The following is a 21,123-nucleotide window of genomic DNA, read 5'->3' as shown; positions in this document are numbered from 1 at the left end:
GTGACCAGCAGCGCTCGCGCCGCGATGAGAAAGATATCGAGAAATCAAGAAATTTAAATTTAAACCGATGACGTCAGAATCGCCGCGAGCCGCTGTCCGAGCTCCCCGAGCGTTGGGGATGGTCGTCGTTTTTGTGCTGCAACCGGATGAGTTTCGCAATTCCGCACGCCGTCCGCGTCTCGAAAAACGACAACAACAACCACAGGCGGTCAGGGTTCCAAGAGTCGAGAACCCCCCAAAAAATATTGGCCGCGAGGTGTGGCGCGGCGTCAGCTCTCGGGTGTGTGCGCTGTTTTTTTTTATTGTTGTTGTGCTGGCTCTTCACTCTTTCTCCGTCCCGTTCGCGCTCTCCTCGGGGGCAAGCGAGGGCACACGATCACCTCTACTGTTCCGGTGCGACGACAATGAGTTCGGAGGCGCAATAGTAATAAAATGTTGAATGTGCCGTACGTGCCGGCCACTTGTTGTACCGTCTCTCTACACTCCGTCTGCCTGGAAAGCTCCTCCCTGTTTACCTTTCGATTTTAAGATACTATGCCTTTGGTAGGTGTTCCTGTGACCTGTGACTTCCTTCCTTATTCCTTCTAGCGGGGCGTTCGATGCACTCCGATATGTAAACGGTTTACACGATAAACGCACTCTCTTCACAGCCGTAAGCCTTCAGCCATCAATAGCGACTAAGCGCGGTGGAGATGCGATCAACCGGCTCCAACCTGCGTTGGGGGTCGTCGTTATGGATTCGGGTTTCTCTCGCAACATTCTCTCTCTCTTACACAGATCCACTTCATTCTCGCGGATTTTCTCACGCCTCGATTCCGGATCCGACAAACACCGGCAGGCGCTCTCTCACGACAGCAGGCACACCATGAGTAAGCGCTTCTGTGTGAGAGCCGGCCCCAAAGTTGGTATCGGCACCCTTTCGGCGGACATTGGCGCTCTCGTATTCGCGGAACGTTCTCCGAACGAACGAGCAGATGACGTGCCCCAGAGGCACAGTCATCCAGGCGGCCACGACCGGCTAGCCAGTTGTGTTTGCATTGTGTGCGGTGCGATGACATCACATTCTACCACTTTCGGCCTTCCACCCGGCCCGACATTGACCCGGCGGCCCACACCACGCCGCCACAAGACGGGGTGTCGTGTGATGACCGATAATCTCATCTTACACCGTAACTCAACGCTTTCATTCCCCGGACGACGACGATGACGATATCGGACACTTCCGGGCGGTTCCCTTCACCGGGACGGACACTTACCGAGTGTTGATGTCGTTCAGGTGCGTCAGTTTCTCTTCCAGCGACTGCGGCAATAGTTTCTGTTCGCGAAGGGCTTTGATGAGCGTTTTGGCGAGCGCGTTCGCTTTCGTGTTCAGCTGGCCGAGGGCGGACTTGTCTTCCAGCAAGTTCTGTTGAAGGACAGAAAGTCACATTAAGAGCAACCGTAATTCGACTCCATTCCACCCAATGACAGTGTGATCAAACGATCGACCTTCGACGAACTGTTTATTATCGCAGTAGGCATGCAGCAAACGCGAGTCCTCGATGGTCCTCGTGTTCATCGATTTTCCGGCTCGGGGCGAAGTAAATAACAGCGTTCCGATTCGAGCGAACGGGGAACTAAATCAATAAACGGGTGTGGAGTTTTCGGCCAACATCGGCGGCATCCGACGCCAAAAGGGGTGGCCATCATCGATCTGCTAAAAATAAAATGTGATCGATTTGCAAACAGGAAACGGCGGCACGATGAACGCTAGTTACCCCCTGAGAAAATTCTAAACAAATTCATCTTCCGAAGTGCAGCTTCAAGCTTAACCTTGAATTGTTTGTCACGCCGTCGGTGTGAAATCATGGAGCTCACAAAAAAACGCGTAGCTCAATGTCAATGCGGTGTGCCTTACTGCCCAAAAGCATTAACAAACAAACACGACATTTACCGCAAACATACTGTCCTCGCGGCGGCGATCGTTCGAATGCACGGAGTGACAGCAAAAAGGAACCACCGTCAACGATACCACCACCGATGAGATCATGCTTAGGACGACGGCATCGGTGGCCTCAAATTACGTCACTGTCAAAGGGCGGCTTCGGTCTGCTACTAACTAAACGGAATGATCGGGTGATCGGATCGAGCTCTAGAGCTGCCAAAATGGAGGCGCCCGGTGTTTCGTGAGATCACACGCGGCCGACTTTTCACCAGAGCTTATCACTTTATCGTCGTTTGTAATCCTATTTTTAGGATCTAATCCTTTCGGTTCCGCTGGCTGGGGCGTGACGGGCGAAGTTGTTTACGATCGGCTCTCGATGATTGACAAAAGCGCCGGCGAGGGATATTTTTGCACGAGCCAACAACCCCCGGCTTGACTCACCTCGACGATGTGCTTTTTCACCTCGATCTGGTCGCGCGATTCCACCACCAGATCCAAGCCACGATCCTTCTCCAGCAGCAGGTTCGACTTCAGTTCCAGCTCCTGCAGGATGCTCTCCAGCTGCTCCCACTGTTGCTGCAGTTGCACCAGGTTTTCGCGCAGATTCTCGAGCAGCTTCGCGTTGCCGGTCCACTGGTGGGTCGCGTCGCCAACTTCCTTCTGCACGCGCTCTCGATTGTACTGATCCGCACGGTCCACTATCTTCTGCGATAGTTCGTTCAGTGTGTCGAGCTCGTTTTGCTGCGCCTGCGAAATAGTTGAGAACTTTATTCACAATTTGTCGAGAGCAATCCCCAAATTAGCAAACGCGCGGTCGATCGATCGTCGCACCTCAAAAAACTGTCTTTACGTCGGCGTCGTTCTGCACAGAATTCGCAGCGAATTCGTTGTCGCTGTTGTCTACCTTAGCTCGGTAAGGATAATGGTTTACTTTTGGCCGAGCCGCAATCACACCGAGTCGAGCGCCGAGCATCAGTCTCAGTGTCTCTCGGAGAGTCGACGATCTTACGACCGAGAGAGCAACAGATGACGGCCGACAGGCCGAGATCAGAGAGCGAGTGTCTCAAACAACTCGACAGCATCTGCATACTTATGAGAAGTAAAGCTCAGCACTTCCGGCAGGGGTTGAATAATAATCATTTCAAAAACAAACCACTCGCCGCCAGCCGTTTCGGTGACGAATTATCCATGGCAAACAAAGGTCCAAACAAACAAGAAATGAGAGGCAAGGTGTCGCAAAACCATGTTATTTTATCAAAACATTTTTTCTCATTCACGTTACGCACTTCGCGTCATCATCTATGAATGGACTGTGGATCTCATCAGGCTGCTCCCAGCGTTGTGTTTTAGTCATCTCGACTCTCGACTCTCTTCTCTCTTTCTCCTGTTCTCTATGTTCCTCCGTCGCTCCATTTGAATAAATGCCGATCGCTCGCGGCGATCGCTGCGCAAAAATGCCATCATCACGTATAAATATCGCCGGCCGAAACCGCACCACCGATCATTCGCCGTGAGCTGGTGTGACCAGAAGTAAGGACATCGCGTTCGATGATCGTCATTGAGCTCCGAACGAACGAAGAGAGTAAGATCAATATTTATTCCCTGCCGTTTGCTGCGACACTACACTGTATGTTTGTAATATTAAACATGGTCTCTTGGCCAACCAGGGTAACCGGAATGACATCACCGTGTTTCTTCCGAATCCAAACTTGTGCAACTTGCATTCGGGTTGTTTGGAGGCACTGGAACTCGAACCAACTTCGAGGAGAACCCTACCTCCATCAACTGCGGCTCGTTAATAATTGGCAAACACAGCAAATGACTCTCGTAACATTTGGATCGTGGTTGCGCTTCACGTGACCGAAAGAAAACCGAAAGTCCGGCTGCGCCCGCGGGCAAAAGGAAGACTACGTCATGCGGTGTGCCCTGCGTGCCTTACCGGCCGCTGTTCTACACAGCAGTGAACCCGCCGTTTGGCCACCTGCCAACTTTGCCGTGGTGGGGCCGTGCCGGTTTAAATGGGAAAGATCTCACGGTGTCACCCCGCACTCGGTCGGGCCTTCGTTAATGGCGCCCCGATTTTTGGTGAGATAAAAATAACTCGTCGGTGCACAATCGCAGAAACATACATTCGTGTGTTAGTGGCTTTTGCTGTGGCTTCTTCTACACCGCTACGGCGAGTTTATGCTGGGGAATACGCGCTAATTTTTACTTTTGTTCGAATGTCGCCCATACGACCGACGGTTTTGGCAAAATCTTGGCAAATTTGAAACAGACATTCTCAGACAGCCCAGACGATGCGCCCAGAAGATGATATCATCGACCATTGCGAGCCGATGTCTTAGATACGATCATATTTGTCTTACGCAACGCGCAAACGTTCACCAAAGATAAGCCACTATCAGCGTGTCACTTAAGCCCGCATCGTTCACACCGTGAAACTTTATCAATCTTATCTGCGACGCAAAAGCGCATCAAAACAAACATCTTATCGAAGGTGAAGTTATTGATATCTCCCCCTGCCGATTCCGAGCTTATGAATGAATAAATATTCAGTTGAACATTTATCATGATTCCCTGGCCTTGTGTGATTGTGTCGATGTTTCAAGGCTTCGGCTTCAAGGCAGATCGCTCCCCGATGGACTCCACGGACCTGTTTGGGTGGATTGTTTCCTGAATCCATATACGCAGCAGCCAATTTATCAGCTCGGTGCCATCCAATCGATCGGCAAGATATCGTTAAGATAATGAAGAAGATGCACATTGAAGTACCACAGACTGAACCACTTAGCGCCAAAGTGCAAGATTCGTTTTTACTTTTTTCGCGCCTTGGTACCTGAAAAGCCCATCAGTTTGAATTTGTTATTGTAGCACATGGGCGGAATGGTGCTAGTCTTATTGCATTCCTCACTTTTTCAGTTAGTACCTTCAACAGAAAACTATCAAAATTTCATTTGTTAGTTTCGGAACGATGGTTCGAAAAAACAAAATTTCGTATTTTTATGTTACACACCTTCTTGATGGGGAAAAATACGAAGCGAAGCAAGGGATCGAGAAATGTTATGAGAACTCCGTTCCATCAACAACAGCAATAAAACGATAAAACGTGTAACATTTATCGACTATCTTGAGAAGGGAAATATCATCAACAGTGAACATTATACAGCTTTATGGATTATGGAACGTTTGAAGGTTGAAATTGCAAAGAACCGACCGTATATGGCAAAGAAACAAATGTTGTTTCATCAAGACAACGCACCTTGTCACAGTTCAATCAGAACAATGTGACTCTCAGAGACTACTGGCTGGACTTCGAATTCACCTCGATTGAAGAGGTTATGACTGAGGTCTATTTTGAGGCAAAAAAAATAGTTCAAAAACATTACCGCGGCGTTGGATGAATAAAATCAATTTGAAACAGACACGTTTTCTGTCTTAGGATCGGAACTTTTCAACACATGTGCTAAGTTATCATCTTAATGTAAAATTGAACTATTTTCCGACACCTATCGCTGTGACCCTACTTGATTCTAATTCGTTGAAACCTTGCCTGCCTTGCCACTATTGCACCCCCTATTGCATTTAACAAAGAAAGAAACTCGTAAATTTAACGGACATGAAATAGCATAAAAGAAAGAAATTTCGCGTATCTAGAAATACCATTACGTAGCTTTGATTCCCGGTATATTTTTGCCGCACTGTACGGACCGGAACACTTCAAAAGACTCCAACAGCCAAACCCCACAATGCTCGTTTCCATCAAGCACCCATTGATTTTATGTTACCGCACATAGTGACCATCGCTTTTGCAGAGACGCGTTCAATTGCAGCATTCTTGTCCAGAAACCCAAAGAGCTAAGGTTGCGTCGGTCCAAGATGCTGCCCTATATTTTGTGCATTTTGAAAAACTCCGGCAGCCCGCGTAAGATTGTCCAATTTTAAAGTTTATTAGTGTTTTTGGAAAAAGTTACGATTATATATTTCTTCGTAACAGAACCCATTAACGTCATCTCTGAGCGGACCAAAGCGTTCGACTCGTGCCCGAACCCGGGAAACGATAAACTTGGTTTGGTCGTGCAGAAAACCCTGGATCAGGCCATCGACATGGGGCTCGTGCAGAAGACTAAAGACCGCCAGGCGTACACGGTGGCCAACAAGTGGTTCGCACCGGAAACGAATTCCTTCCAACTGCAGCTGTACAACGTGGTCGATACCATCCCAAGGGAACTGGAGATTTGGGATGCCAATCAGCAACAATCGGAACGGGCCGACGTTCTAGAAATGCCGTGTGGCCCGGGAATGGCGCCCCAGCGAAGTCGGGCCCAGAGGCAAGCCATCGCCATCTACCGTCGGATGCGCGAGGAGAAGGAACGTGAGGAATGGGAACGGGCGGCGGCCAATCGTCGACGAAGTCAAAACCCTTCAGGAAGCCGTGCAAGGTCCAGTAGCCGATCACCACGAAAAAGAACACAGCCGACAACCACTACACGTCGTCGTAGTCGCTCCGCAGCGAGTCCAAGATCGGGATCTCGGTCTCGGTCCCGTTCCCGGTCCCGTCCTCGGAAAGGATCCGCTAAGTGAAAATGTCTTCATCAGCCTACCCATCCCATCAGAGCCTCTCGTACCAAATTGTAAGTAATAAAATCTCCCCTTACCTGCAACATGTTGAGCAGCACCTTGATGTGATCAGTACGTCCGGGAAGCGTCGGGATCGTCAGGATCGTGTCGTCCAGTTTACTCTTCACTAGCACATTGTTCACGGCACTCAGGTGCTTCTTGTACGCCCGCACGAGCTCACCGTTGGCCAGCAGGTCCGTCTGCTGAAGCGCGGCCCGGTGAGACACATCACTGAGCCGATTCTTGAGCTGCTGCAGCTCACCGAGACACTGGTTTTGGTCCACTTCACTGAGCGAGTTCCAGAGCCGGTCGGCCTGCTCCTGGACACCGCCATAGAGCAGTGCCCGTATCTCGGCTTCACCGTGCAGGAAATCTTCCAGCTCCCGGAGCGCCCCGGCTACTTTGTCCGGGTCGAAGCTGAATGCTTTCGCCTGCTGGAAACGTTCCTCGGCCCCGGCGAGCCACTTCTGGATGCGTTCCAAACTGTCCCGCAACTCCCGTCGGTGGAGCCGGTTCGAGGCTAGGTACGCTTCGCGGGCCACCAGCTCCTCGGGCACGGTGGCCTGCAACGTGTGGGCCCGATCGACCATGGTTTGCAGATCTTCCGGCAGCCGGTCACTATCGCTGTGCTTCAACTTGCCCAGCAGATCGTCGATCATCTTCAGATTGATGTTCGCCTTGCCGGCCAACGCAATGTGCGCGCCGTGCAGCTGATCGGCCGCCTTCACGTCGATGGCAAACAGTGGGCGCGACCGGATCTGCTCGTCGTTGTCCTTGAACCAGTCGACCAGCGCGAACAGATCGTTGGCCAGTGTCCGGTGGTAGGCCCGCTGTTTCTGGTACTTGTCCTGCTCCAGCTCGATCGATCGCTTGATCGAGTGGAGTTGCTCCTGCAGCGAGTGTATCTGGTCCATGATGCTGTGCCGATCGAGATCGGTACCGTCAGCCGCCATCTGGTGGCCCTTGTCGGTCGCTGCCACCAGCAATCCCTCGCATCCCTCGATGGCGCGCACAAGCTCCCCGTAACGGGCCAACCGTTCGTCGACTGTCGGGCTGAGGTTATCGACGGTGTTGAAGTCGCCGTTGATCTTCGCGATCTGCTTCACGATCTCGTTGATCGCCCCCAGGAACTGCTCCTTCAGCACCAGCATCGACTTGAGGCGCCGGAGCTGCTCCTCGATGCCCATTATCAGCTCCTCCAGCTTGGTCGAGTTCTCGCGCAACTGCGGAAGGTTCGTCAGCAGGATCGTGCTCATCTCGAGCCGCTTCTCCTTCAGGCTGCCCAGAATCTGCTCGTACGCCAGCAACGCGTCCTGGATGTTCTCGATCCGGCTCGTGACCGGTCGGTTTAGTTCCTTGAGGCGCGTCTGCACGCCCGCGATGAACGCCACGCAGCCCGCGATCCGGGCCAGCGCATCCTCGTACTCGGCCAGGTGATCCTGTAGCTTTTGGCGCTTCACCCTCAGCACGCTGCTGACGGCGTTCCACTTGTCGCGCAGCACCTTCACCTGGTTTCCGATGTGCGTCTTGTCCAGCTCGCTCAGCGTGGGCACGATCGCGGCCGCAAACTCGTCCGCCTCCTTCACGACCGCCTTCATCGCGTCGCACTCTCCGCACAGCGTGTCAAACTTGCGGCTCTGGTCCTTCACCGCCTCGTAGCTGGTCGTCCGGAGGTCGGCCGACACCAACGACTCGGCCGCGGTCAGCCAGTTCCAGACGCGCTCACGGCGCTCCTCGAACTCGCGCCGCTTACCGTGCTCCCGCTCCATGAATTCCACCTTCCGCCCGCAGCTCTCCACCAGCTCCGCCAGCCTCTGCTCGATCTCGCCAAAGTCGTGCGCCAGTTTCGCCTTCCCTTCGTCACTGCAGTCCTTCATGATTTCGCGCACCTGCCGGGCCACGTCCCGGAACGCGTTCTCCTGGAACTCCTTGATCGCCTGGCCGTGCCGGCGGCACAGCTTGATCTCGGAGCCGACGTTGCTCGCCAGCAGCGGGATTTGGTCGGAGACTTTGTCGACGTCGGCCTGCTTCGTGCGGATCCAGGACCGCGTCACGTCCAGGTTGTTGTGCATGTTCTTCCGGCACAGGATGTCCTCCACGAGCCGGTCCACCTCGGTGCGCACCCGCACCCCCAGCTGAGCCAGTGTCCGGGCCAGCTGCTGCAGCTCGCCCTCCGCCTGCTGCTTCTCGCTCGGCTCCAGATCGGCCTGGATGCTGGCGAACCGCTTGCCGAGCGTGTCCAGGTACGCCTGCTTGCCCTCGAGCTCCTTCGCCAGTGCCCGGAACGTCTGTTGCTGCGCCTCGGCCGACTTTGTGTCCGACCCGAGCTGATACGGCACCCCGAGCGCCTCGTTCTTTTCCGCCGCCCAGCGCGCCAACTCACCCAGGTCGGCACGCAGCTTACCGAACGTCCGGTTGGTGGCGTCGACCACGTCCAGCCGGCGGGTCAGCCGGTTCGCGATGTCCCGGTGCCGGCGGTCCACCGACTTCAGCTGCTCCGTCACCTGCTGCGCATCCAGATTGCTCACCAGCTGCGCTATCTGCTCCGCGTTGCGCCGGAAGCTCGGCAGCATGTCGCAATCGTCCTCCAGGATGCGCTTGATGCCAGAGATCTTGTCCAGCTTCTGCCGGCAGCTCAGCCCACCGCTCCCGCCGCCCTCCACGCAGTCGATCTGGTGCGTGATCGCATCGAGCCAACTCTGGACGTCGTCATACTGCTTCCGGTACTTCTCGATCGCCAGCTGATCATCGCGCTTGCGTTCCATCACCTGCCGCAGCGTCGCCTGCAGCTGCTCCAGGTCCTCCCGCAACCTGCGGTCCTGCTCGGAGTCACCGGCCAAGTCGTTACGCTTCACCGTCACCGAGCGGCTCAGCTCACCCATCGCACGCAACTCCTGCTCGGCCGCGTCCGGTCGGAACTTGGCCGGTTTGGAGCCCCAATCGGCCACAGCAGCCCGTTGCCGCGCAATCCAGCCCTCCAGCTCCACTCGCTGCCGGTGCTGGCGCTCGTAGTCCCCGATCGCCGTCACCAGCTCACCGATCCACCGCTGCACGTCGTCGATCAGATCCTCGAGCCGGGCACGCACCATCAGCTCCTTCTCCGGGATCATCTGCGACACGTTGTCCATCGGCGAGCTCGGCCGGCTGATGCTGGCCGTCGCAGCCTCGCACGCCTGCACCGCGCACATCAGACGGCTCTTCTCCACCAGCAGCTGGTTGTGGATGGCCTGGGCACTCTCGAGCTCTCGCTGGCCGCCCGCGCCGTTCGCCACACCGAACTGCAACTCGCCGGCCACCCGCGGCTCCAGCTCGTCCAGCAGCCGCCCGATGTCGTCCAGCGTGTCCTCGTACTCCTGGAACTTGGCCAGCGAGTCGTGCAACCGGTTCTTGATCTGGACCGAGGTGTTCAGCAGCGAGCCGTAGCTGTCGCGAATGTTCCGCATCTGCGTCTCGATCCGACCGCGGATCGAGGGCGCCCCCAGCACGTACCGCTCGATCTGGGCCTGGCCCTTCGCGTTGAAGTCATCGATCGTCACCTGGTACCGCTGGATATCGCCGAGCAGCCGCTCGTGCTGTGCAATCTGCTCCAGGGTCTGCTCGCGGTTGTAGATGTACAGCGAGTTGTGCGCCATCAGCTGGAACGAGATCTGCAGCAGCCACCGCTCGATCTCCTGCAGGTTCGCGTAGTACGCCATCTGATCCTCGAGCTCGGTCTCGCCGGCCCGGATGCGCTCGGTGCACCGGTCGCTCAGTTTGCCGCACCGGGACTGCAGCCCGGCCACACGCTCCACCTCACCGCGGGTCGTATCGAACAGGGCGGCCGCTTCCCGTTGCAGTGCGCCCAGGTCCGCCTGCTTGAACGCGATCTCCGCCTGCGTATGCTTCAGGCGCTCCAACAGCGTCTTGACCTCGGTCAGCTCTCCGCCGTGTGTCTCGGGGAGCGCCCCGAACCAGGCCTCGGTCGTCGTGAGCCAGTCGGCCACGCGTCGCTTCAGCTCCTCGTACGACTCGAGCCGGCCCGCCTGCGCGTTGAGCGCGTTGAGCGACGAGCCGATCCCGATCAGGACCGTGTCGAGCCGGTCGCGAATGTCCGACAGGTCCTGGAACATGCTGGTCTGCCGGTCCTCCGGGTAAAGGTAGGAAGATTTGGTGAACGCGTCCTGCAGCATCTCGAACAGCTTCTGGCCCTGCGGCACGGCGCCGGAGAGGGCCTGCAGCTGCGCCACCTTCTGCCGCACCACCGTCACATCGTCCGCCGCCACGTCCGCACAGTTCTTGATGGTTGCGTTGGCGTCACTCAGCCACTTGTTGATCTCGTCCTTGTAGCACAGGAACTCCGTGTGGCTGACGAGGTTCTTCTCCGACTGCGTCACCAATCCTGGAAGTGAAGGAGATTGAGATGCATTAGATGGCCCCGTGACTGGTGAAGCCCGTGCGTGCCCCGTGATGGACCCCGGGATGCGGGTACCTTGCACTTTGGCCAGCAGCGCTGAGTAGCTCTTCTGCAGCTCGACCGTCCGGTCGCGCACCGTCGAGCAGGCGCTCTTCTCCATCAGCGCCTCGCACACATCGCTCAGCTCCTCGACGGTGCCCTTCCTGGTCAGGACCAGCTCCTGGATGTGCTGGTGACGGTGAGGTGGCGTGTTACGGACATGGAAGTAATCGATGGGAGGTTAGAACGCAACACACAGTCACTTGGAGGAGTCACCCCGGACAAACCTACCTTGAGCTGCGCGAGGACCGCGTCCTGGTCGGCCGTTCCCTCGCTGGCCGTCGCCAGACCGTCCACCTTCGCATCGTGCTCCGCGAGGAACGCCCCGAGCTGTTCCGATTGGCCCAGGAAGCTGTCCCAGGACGCCAGGCACTCGGCCAGCGTTTGCTGGGCTGCCGCCGAGAGCGCCTCCAGCTCGGCCCAATCCGAGCGCGCTTGTGCCATCTCCTGGCGAACGGTATCCTGGCCCTCCTGACCGATGGCCATCGCAGCCAATCCGTTGCCCAACTCGGCTACGGTTTCCAGCAGCTGTCGACCCGTGCCGAACGTTGCCTCCGCTTCGCGCAACTTCCCCAGCCGCGCCACAATGTGTTCCCGGTCGCCGTGGAAGTCCGAAGACTGTTCGATGGTCTGACGGGCGGCCTTTAGCCACTCGTACAGCGCGCCCACGGCCTGCCGGAAGCGCTCGTGACTGTTGACCTGGTTCTCGAGCCGCTCGATCTCGGTGGCTACCTGCGCGGTCAGCTCCTCGTACGAGGTGAGGATCGCGGCCACCTCACCCTCCACATCCAGCTGGACTCCTCCCGAGCTGTCGGCCAGTTTCGTGCGAATCTTCTCGACCACCTCCCCGTAGTTGCCGGTCTCGCGGTGGATGGCCCGGTAGCGCTCCAGGAGCGCCCGCCGGTCGGCCAGCTCCGGCCCCACCGGCTCCCCCAGCTTGGTGCGCACCTCGTCGCACCACTCGGCCACCAGACGGGATAGCTTGCCGAGCTCCTCGAGCTGCGCCAGGTGTGCCGTCAGGCGCTGGCGCGTTTCCGTGATGTCCACCATCAGTGCCTCGTACTCGCCCCGCAACCCATCCGTGTCCTCCTCGATCTTCGTCGCCCCGCTGGCCTCCGTCCCGAGCACGATGCGCTCCTTCAGCTCGCACAGGTACCGCAACCGGTTCTGGCCCTGCTCCAGCGACTGCCGCACGCCCTTCACCACGTTCAGCTTGGCCTGCGTGTCGCCGGCCGTCCGCGACACCGCCTCACACTCGGCCAGCTTCTCCCGCATCCGATCCAACCAGTCCTGGCACTCGCCGTACAGTGTGTTGTGCTGCTGGTGCTCCTGGTAGTGCGCTTCCAGCCGCCGCATCAGTTCCTTCGCGATCGATAGCAGCACGTTGTACTTGGTGGTCAGCTGCGTGACACCGTTGCTAACGCGCGTGTCCGCACAAATGTCCAGCAGGACCTGCGCCCGCTGGTTCAGGTTGTCCAGCTCGCGCTGCCAATCGAACAGCGTCTGCAGCCGGTCCTGAAACTCCTCCAGCACGCGCTTCTTCTCGGGCAGGCTGGGCTGCATTCGGTTGTAGGTCTGCACCTCCTGCTCACACGTGTCCAGCCATCGAACGGCCACCCCATACTGATCGTCATACTCCGTCCACCGCACAATCCCCGCCTCGAGGGCCGCACTGACCCGCCGCAACCCGGCACAGTACCGATCGAACTCGTCCTGCAGGATCGCTACCTCGCTTTCGATGGCCTCGACTTCCTCGGTGTCACCGCCCACGGCACGGCACGCCACTTCCGCCTGCTCCAGGGCTCGCTCCAGCTTGCGCTGACCGGCCGCCACCTCCCCGTCCAGGATCTTGACCTGGGTCCGGCGCGACACGAGCGTCTCCTTGTCACCGCGCGGTTCCGAACACTTGGCAAGCGACTCCTGGGCGTGGCGGATCCACGCCGCCAGCTCGTTGCTGGCGTCCACGAACGCCTGCTGCCGCTCGACCGTGGCCCGTTCCTTCTCCAGCAGCTGGCGTGCCTGCTGGCTGAGCGTCTCGTACTTGGTCGCAATCTCCGACGCCGGTGACGTCTGGCGTAGGTCCGAAGCCTTGCTCGCCACCGACGCGATCATCGGCTCGAAGCTCTCGATGTCCTGCACGATGTCGTTGGCCTGCCGCAGGTTCGCCCGCCGCTCGCTCAGCGCACTCGAGCCGCTCGCCCCTGGTGTGGCCACGGTCGGCGAGGTTCCCGTCAACCGGAAGCGGACCACCTTCTGGTCGCAGACCTGCTGCAGCTTCGTCTCCCGCTCGCGGATCCACTGCTGCAGATGGTTGTAGCTGGAGCTGTAGTCGGCCCACTGCAGCAGGTGCGTCTCGAGCTGGACCTTCGCGGTGGAGAGCCGCTTCGCCAGCCGGTCCCAGGCCGTCTGCACGTCCCGCAGCTCACCCTGCAGCGCGTCGCGCCCGTCGGACCGCGTGCTCTTCACGACCTTCTCACCCGTCGCCACCGTTGCCGTGACGAGGGCCTGCCCTTCGGCCCTCCGTCCGATCAGCTCGCTGACCTTCGCCAGCCGCTTCTCCAGGTTGTCGCGGCTCACCTGATCCGCTCCGTCCGTCGCGTACCGCACGATCTCCTTGGCGGCCTCGATCCACGCGTTCGCCTTCCCCAGCTGCTCCCGGAACTCCCGGTGCAGCGCCGCGTTCGTCTCCACCTTCTGCAGGACGTCCCGCGCCAGGTTCAACTGGACGGTGTGGCGTGACGTGAGGTGCCGCAGCTGGTTCCCGATGTAGGTGTCGAGGTGCGAGCGGAGCAGCGGGCCCGCGAACGCCGTGAACCGGTCCAGATCCGCCTGCCCCGCCTCCAGTCGGCCTATGAGTTCGCGTACCTCGCGCACCTGGCGCTCCTTGTCTTCCAGCCCGGCGCACGTCGCCAGCTTGGCCGCCTTCACCAGGATATCCGCCTGTTGGAGCCACTCCGATAGCCGCTCGTACTCCTCCCGGAACTCCCGCAGCTGTCCGAGGGTCCGCTCCAGCTCACCCCGCTGCCGCCCGACGTCGGCGAACAGCGTCTCGAAGGCGGTCCGCAGGCCCGCGATGTCCCCGCGGATTGCGTCACGCCCGCGTTCGGAAGTGGACGCCAGGACGACCTCGCCGGCGTGCACCAACCGCTCCACCAACAGTTCCCCCTGCCCGCGCTTGTTGAGGAGCGCGTCGAGGGGGGCGAGCGCGCTGTCCAGGGTGAGACGCTCCCCAAGCGGCTGCTGCCTCTGACCGCCCGCCGCAGGCAACCGCTCCCGGGCTCGGGCCACCCACTGCTGCAGGTCATCGTACGCCTCCTTGTACCGCCGGTGGTCCCGGTACTGATCCTCCCGCTCCGTCAGCACCTTCCCGATGCGATCCGCCGCGGCGTCGAACTGGGCGAGGGCTTCAGCGGCGGCGGCGGCCGCTGCCGCCGCCCCTCCGGACTCGGCGGCACGGACTCGGAGCGGCTCCAACTCGATCCGCTCGAGCCGAACCCGCTCCTCCGCACCCTTGATGCGTTCCAGCTGCGCCCGCTTGTCGGCCGCCGTCGCCTGGAACTCGCCGAACGCTGCCAGCTCCGCTTCGAGCCACGCCACCGTCCGGCGCAGGTCACCGACCTGGTCCAGGAAGCCGCACCACTGCCCCAGCGCCTCGTCCAGCTGCGCCCGCACCTCCACCATTCGGAGCGCCAGTGCGGCCCACTCCTCCTGCAGCGTCGCCACCGTCCGGTTGAGGGGCTCGTGGCCCGCCGGCACCGTACTCGCCAGGACCTGCTGCGCCAGCTCCCCGAGCGCCTGCAACCTCGCCGATCCTTCGTCCCGCCCGGCCAGCATCTCCTGTACCGTCTTGGCGCGGGTTTGCAGTTCCTTCTCGGTGGCGGCCCCCGCCAGATCCGCGCACTGCGCCAACCTCTCGCGAACCCCGGCCAACCACGCCGCGTGCTCGGCCGCCCGCGTCTCCAGCTCCTGGTGCGCGATCACGTGTTGCTGCCAGCGTCCGACCAGCTCCTTGACCCGGGCCGCCGTCTGCTGGTACTTGGCCGCCAGCTCCGCCACCTGCGACCCCCGTCCGCTCAGGTAGCCCCGGTACAGGGCCTGCGCTCGCTCCGTGCACGCGTCCACCTCCAGCTCGCGGGCCCTCACCTCCCCCTGCAGTGCCTTCAGGTAGTCGAGGGTGGCCTTCTTCTCCAGCAGGGTCGCCTTCAGGTCCACCCCGTGCACCCGTCCGTCCACGTCCCGCATCCAATCGGCGCATTCGCCCCGCAGCCGCTCGTACTCCGTCCACTCGTCCATCTTGGTGCCGATCGAGCCGAGGGCACCGTCGATGGCCGCCCGCAGCCCTTCCCACTCCTGCTGCGACGCGTCGATCTGCGCCCGGATGTTGGCCTGCCCCGCGTCGCTCGTGTCCGGCAGCGTCGCTTCGCCGAGTGCCCGGATCTGCTCGACGCGTCCCTGTTCGGCTTCCACCGCGACCCGCAGCGCCTCCAGCCGGTCGCGGTTGGCGGCGAGCGACACCCGGTCCAGGTCCGTCTCGCCCCACAGCTCCACCGTGTTGTGCGTCGCGTCCACAAAGTCCTGCGTCTCCATCACCGCCTTGCAGTACGCCCGGTGGTCCGTCACGATCCGCTCGTACGCCTCGCCGTGCGCCGCCGCCCGCTCCTGCGCCCGGCCGTACCGCTCCGCCAGCTCCCCGACCGCCCGCTCCATCGCGGGGTCCTTTTCGGGGTCCGCCTCCACCAGCTCCCGCAGTCCGTTCAGCTCCGGGCCGTGACCGCGCACGTCCGCCAGCAGCTCCCCGTACGCCGCCTGCTGGCCACACTTCTCGTCCAGCGTCGCCCGCAGCACCACCGTCGGGGCCACCAGCCCGCCCGCGTCCAGTCGGTCCAGCCAGTCGCGGAGCGTCTGCGCCCTCTCCAGGAACCCGGCCAACCGCGTCGCTCTCGCCTCCACCGTCCGCCCGAACGCACCGATCTCGTCGAACAGGCGGTCTGCCCGTGCCGCCAGCTCCTGTGCCTCACTCCGCAGCATCTGCTGCCCTCGGGGGGCCGTCCCGCCGTACAGGGCTTCCCCTGCGTCCGCCACCGCCCCGCACTGGGCGGCCACGAGTGAGTGACGTGCGGCGAGTTCCCGCACCACCCCGAGTGCCGGCGTTTCCTCGGCCCGTGCCGCGCCGAACGCTTCCCCGATCTCGTCCAGCCCGCGACCACACTCCTCGTACCGCGCCCGGTACGCGCGGTGCTCCGCGTAAGCCGCCTCACACTTGCGCGCCAGCTCCCGCACCGTGCCACCGACCGCCTGGGCCCTCGCCCTCAGCTGCTGCACCGTGCCCGCCATCCGCCCGTCACCTTGCGCCAGCTCCGCTGCCTTGTCACCGAGCGCGTCCAGTTCCCGTGCGTCCGCCCCGAGCCGCCCCACCAGCGCCTCGAACCGGTCATGCTGCTCCCGCTTCTCCGCCAGCGTCGCCCGGGGGCCGTAGCTCCGGGCCGCCTCTTCCGCCTCACTGAGCCGGGCTCCGAGCCGATCCGCGTCCCGCTCGCACTCGTCCCAGAGGCTCAGGCGCCGCTCGAGCTCCGCGCGTGCATCTCCCAGCGCTACCAGCACCTTCTCGTAGTCCGCCACCATCCGGGCCCGGTCCCGGTCCATCGTGGAGCGGGCCGCCGGAGCCAGCAGATCCCCGTTGTCGGCCACCAGCTGCGCCAATCGGGCAAACCGTTCCCGCATCTTGCTTTCGCCCTGCCGCAGCTCCTCCACCTGGGCCAGTTTCTCCTGGACCGCGGCACGGGATCCTCCGCCGGCCTCCGATAGGCGCTTCAGTTCCCCCAGCAAGCGGCCCTGCTCGTCCAGCAGCGCCTTCTGCGCGTCACCCACCTGTCCGCAGAGGGCGAGGGACTGCTCCAGTCGACGCACCGCATCTCCGCATGCCTTCCGCAGCAGCTCGTACCGCTCCTCGATCGCCGCCACTTCCGGTTCCTGAGCCCCCCCTTCTTCCCCGGCCGTCTCGCCGGCGCGCTCGCGCAGTGAATCCACCAGCCGGCGCTGACCGTTCACCTCTTGCGCGAGGGCCTTGAAGCGGAACAGCCGCGACCGGATTTCCTGCGGGGTCGCCTCCCCACCACCGGTGGCGGCCGGTGGTTCCAGCCGTCGCTCCGTCGCATCCAGCCACTCGCGCACCTGCTGCAGCGCGTCCCGGAACGCCGCCCACTGCACCGACCGCACGTCCTGCCGCCGTCGCGCACTCGCCAACTCCCCGACCGCCCGTTCCCAGCGCTCGCGGAGCCCGCGCAACTCCTCGCGGATCCGCTCCCGCCCCGGCCCGCTCGTCTCCGGCAGCACCTTCTCGCTCGCCGTCACCACCGCCGCCAGCGACCCCTCGAACCGGCCGCGCTCCAGCTCCAGCGTCTGCAGACGATCCGGGGCCCCGCCACCGTCCTGTAGCCCCTGCTCGAACGCACGGAGTCGCTCCTCGGCCTCCCGCAACCGCCCGTCGTACGCGCGGTGATCCTGCGCGATGTGGGCCGCCCGGTTCGCCACCTCGCGCCCCAGCACCTGCAGCAGCTGGGCCCGGCTCAGCAGCTGGTTCAACACGAACCGGATCCGCTCGACGCCCGTCCGCGTGAAGAGGGCCTGGGCGCGGGCGACGAACTCGTCCAGCTGCGCCTGCCGCACCCCGATCGCCTCGTGCGCCTCCCGCAGCTCCCGTGCCGCCCGTTCCTTCGCCTCGAGCGTCTCGCCCGGGTGCTGGCCGCGGAACGTCGCCTCCGCCGTGCGGCACCATCGAGTGAGGGCCTCCAGCTCCGCGTCGAACTGCGCCCACCCGGCCAGTGTCTGCCGCTGGCCCTCCACCGTCTCCTCGATCTGCGCATAAAGTGCGACCGCCTCCGCCCGCAGCTCCCCCGTCTCGCGCTCCATCGCGGCGAATCCGGGCGCCGCCGTCGTTGGGCGCGCCGCGTCCCGCGCCGCCTCCGCCGCCGCCAGCAGCTCGTCCGTGCGTGCCCGGCCCCCACGCGCCACCGCCCCCAGCGCTTCGATCCGCTTGCCGATCTCCCCCTTCTCGCCAGCCTCGCTCTCGCCCACGCACAGCACCCGGTCGCGTTCCTCGCTCAGCCAGCCGCGCGCTTTCCCCGCTGCCGCCGCATACGCCGCGTGTGTCGCCACACACCCTCCCAGGCTGTCCAGCAACTCGGCCGATTTCCGCCCGATCCCGGCGTACGCCTCGCGGATCCGACCGACCAGCGCCTCCAGGTGTGTGTCTCCCGTCGCTTCCAGCAGCGTCCTGGCCCGTCCGCAAACCGCCTCCACGAGCGGGGCCTGCGCCGCGATCTCCTCGTGCAGCAACCGATGGTTCTGGCACTGGGCGCGCTTCTCCTGCAGCGTCCCGCGCGGTTCCGCGTTCGCCCCCAGCGCCGCCTCCACGTCCTTCAGCCACGAGGAAAGCCGCTCCTGTTGCAGCCCGAACTCACCGAGCTGCACGACGCACGAGTCGAGGCGGGCGGTCACCGCCGTCAGCCGGTCCGCGAAGCGCTCCCAGAGTGCCCGTGCCTCCGCCAGCTTCCCACGGAGCGCCTCCCGGTCGGGTCCTGCCGTGGCCACCGCCAGTTTCTCGCCACGCGCCAGCAGATCCTGGTACGGGCCGGCCTCGTCCAACCGTCGGTACGCCAGCTCCTTCAACCGCAGCTGCCGCTCCTGCAGCACCCCCAGGTCCCCGACGAGGGGCTCAAAGTCGCGGGCCAAGCCCTCCAGGTGACCGCGCAGCAGCTCCTCGAACTCCCGGTACGCCCGCTCGAAGTCACCGGCCTCGTTCCGGGCCGCCTCAGCCCTGGCCGTCGCCTCCGCGCACGCAGCGACCACCGCGCGGTATTCCGCCTGCAGCTGGCCCACCCGCCCGCTCACGTCGGAACGGGCCCGAACTCGCGTGCCCTCCTCCAGCAGCGCGCTCACCGTCTCCCCGTAGTCACGCAGCGTTGCACCGAGCGTGGTTGGCGCGTCCTTCAGCTCGGCCCGGCGCGCTCCCAGCCACCCCAGCGCCGCGTCCAGACGGGCCCCGAATGCCGTCAGTTCCGCCATCCCCTCCGCCGCGCGGGCCCTGGCCGCGCGGCACCGCTCGAAACACCCGGTCCAGCCGCGCTTCGTCTCGTCGAACGCCCGGCGCAGCTCCACCGATTGGCCCCCACCGCCGCCGCCGCCTTCCACCGCCACCAGCCGCGTGTAGCACTCGTTCAGCCCGTCCAGCGCTCCGGCCTCCTCCGCCAGCACCGTGTCCAGCAGCAGCTGCTGCTCCTCGAGCCGCGCTCCCGTCACCTCCCCGGCGTCGGCCAGTAGCTCCTCCGTTTGCCCCTGCACCTTGGCCAGTGCGTCCCGCGACCGCTCCAGCGCTCCCGTGTACGCTTCGTGCTCCCGCACCGTCTGCTCGAGGGTGACCACGCGCCGCTCCAGCTCGCCCCGCAGCCCCGCCAACTGGCCACGCAGCTGCTCGCACCCGCCGTCATCGTCACTGCCCGTCACCTTGGCCGCCAGCGCCTCCAGGTTCGCCTCGTGGGTCGCCACGTCCTTCTGGAGGCCGCGCGCCACAAACAGCGCCCCGCGCTTCTCCTGCAGCGTCGCTCCCGTCGCGCCCAGTGCTGCCACCTTCGCGTGCAGTTCCGCCACCCAGCCCGCCAGCTGTCGCTGACTCTCGTCGATCGACCGGCGGCGGATCAGGTCCGCCTCCATCCGCTCGCACGCCCCACCGACCTCCTCCAGCAGCGTCCCGTGCTCCTGGCGTAACCGCGCCATTTCCTTGCGCAGTCGCTCCCGTCCTTCGGCGCTCACCTCCGCATACAGTGCCTCCCCCGCGGCGCACGTTTCACCGAGTGGGGCTTCCCGGGCCCTCACTTCCGCCCGCAGCCCCTTGGCCGCCTCGTAGTCGCCATCCGCCACCGCCCGTTGCACCCGCGTGGTGGTCTCCGCGAACCAGGCCCGCAGCGTGGCGACTCCCTCCCGGAAGTGGCCATCCTTCGCCCGCACGTCCTCCAGCCGCTCCGCCAACCCGCTGAAGTACCGTCCGAACGTCTGGCACTTGGCGCTGAGGTGGTGGGCAAGGGCGAGGGCACGCGCCTCCGGGTTGGCTTCGTGTAGCTGAGCCCCCAGTTCCTGCAGTGCGTCCACGCGGCCCCGCAGCTCCTCCAGTTCGGCCCGTGCACCGCGCACCTCGGCCGCTTTCGTCTCCACCGCACCGAGGTCCACCAGGAGCACCGTCTCGAGTCGGTACCGTCCTTCCAGGTCCCGCAGCAACCGCACCACCTCCCCGGACTCCGTCTCGTACCGTGCCCAGAGTGCCACGTTGCCCGCCAGCCGCCGTTCCGTTTCCGCGTGTCCCGCCCGGACCGCCGCCAGTTCCGCCGCGACCTCCCGGGCTTCCTCCCGGAGCTGCTCCACCTTCCGTTCGTCCGCCAGGAGCTCGGTGAGCGGACCACCCGCCGCCAGTTCCCGGTCCACTTCCGCCAACGATCGGGCACACGTTTCCACCGCGGCGCGCACCTCATCCGCCGTCGTTCGCTTCACCTCCAGCGCCGCCCGGTCACTGGCCGGCTCCGGGACGCACCACGCCAGCCGCTCCCGCTGCGAGCCCACCGTCCGCCCGAGTGCCCCCAGCCGGTCCCGGACGCCCCGCTCCACGGCCTTCGCCAGCTTGGCCTCGACCTCGGCCAGACTGCCCGCCACCAGCCCGTGCCGCTGCTCCACGTTCTGCACCTCCTTCCCGAGCACCGCCGAGGGGCCGGCCAGCGTCACCAGCTCGCCCTTCAGCGCTCCGATCTCGGTGCCGACGGTCGCCACCTTCCCGCGCAGCTCCCTGCACGCGGCCAGCTGCGCCAACTGCCGCCCTGCGTCCAGCGTCGGCTCGTCGCAACCCCCGATCGCCTCGCGGATAGCGTACAGCCGCTCCGTCACCGTCTTCAGCGCTCCCTTCAGCCGCCGCTCGTCCGCCGCGTACTCCGCTTGCCGGGCCGAGGTCCTATCCGCCGTCTCCCTCAAGCCAGCCAACGCTTCCTCCACACGCCGCCCGATCGCCTGCAGATCGGCAGGAAGCGTACCTCCGCCGCTGCCGCCGCCA

The 21,123-nt window shown here is 62.8% G+C and overlaps 1 protein-coding gene across 1 annotated transcript in view; it reads right to left on the bottom strand.

Annotated features, from left to right (window-relative positions):
• Positions 1–21,123, bottom strand: part of LOC131208030 (muscle-specific protein 300 kDa) — a 67,981-nt gene that overhangs the window by 31,209 nt on the left and 15,649 nt on the right. Inside the window, exons 6-10 of the mRNA XM_058200672.1 lie at positions 11,265–21,103; positions 11,010–11,163; positions 6,580–10,919; positions 2,366–2,671; positions 1,257–1,405 (exon numbers count right to left, since the gene is read on the bottom strand). Of these exons, the coding sequence (XP_058056655.1) occupies positions 1,257–1,405; positions 2,366–2,671; positions 6,580–10,919; positions 11,010–11,163; positions 11,265–21,103 (14,788 nt within the window). The remainder of the gene's footprint in view (positions 1–1,256; positions 1,406–2,365; positions 2,672–6,579; positions 10,920–11,009; positions 11,164–11,264; positions 21,104–21,123) is intronic.

This window comes from Anopheles bellator, chromosome 2 (genome assembly GCF_943735745.2).
Source record: "Anopheles bellator chromosome 2, idAnoBellAS_SP24_06.2, whole genome shotgun sequence".
NCBI classification, from domain to species: domain Eukaryota; kingdom Metazoa; phylum Arthropoda; class Insecta; order Diptera; family Culicidae; genus Anopheles; species Anopheles bellator.
Note: the sequence above shows the minus strand (reverse complement) of the source record. Positions and strands in the feature narration are given on the sequence as shown.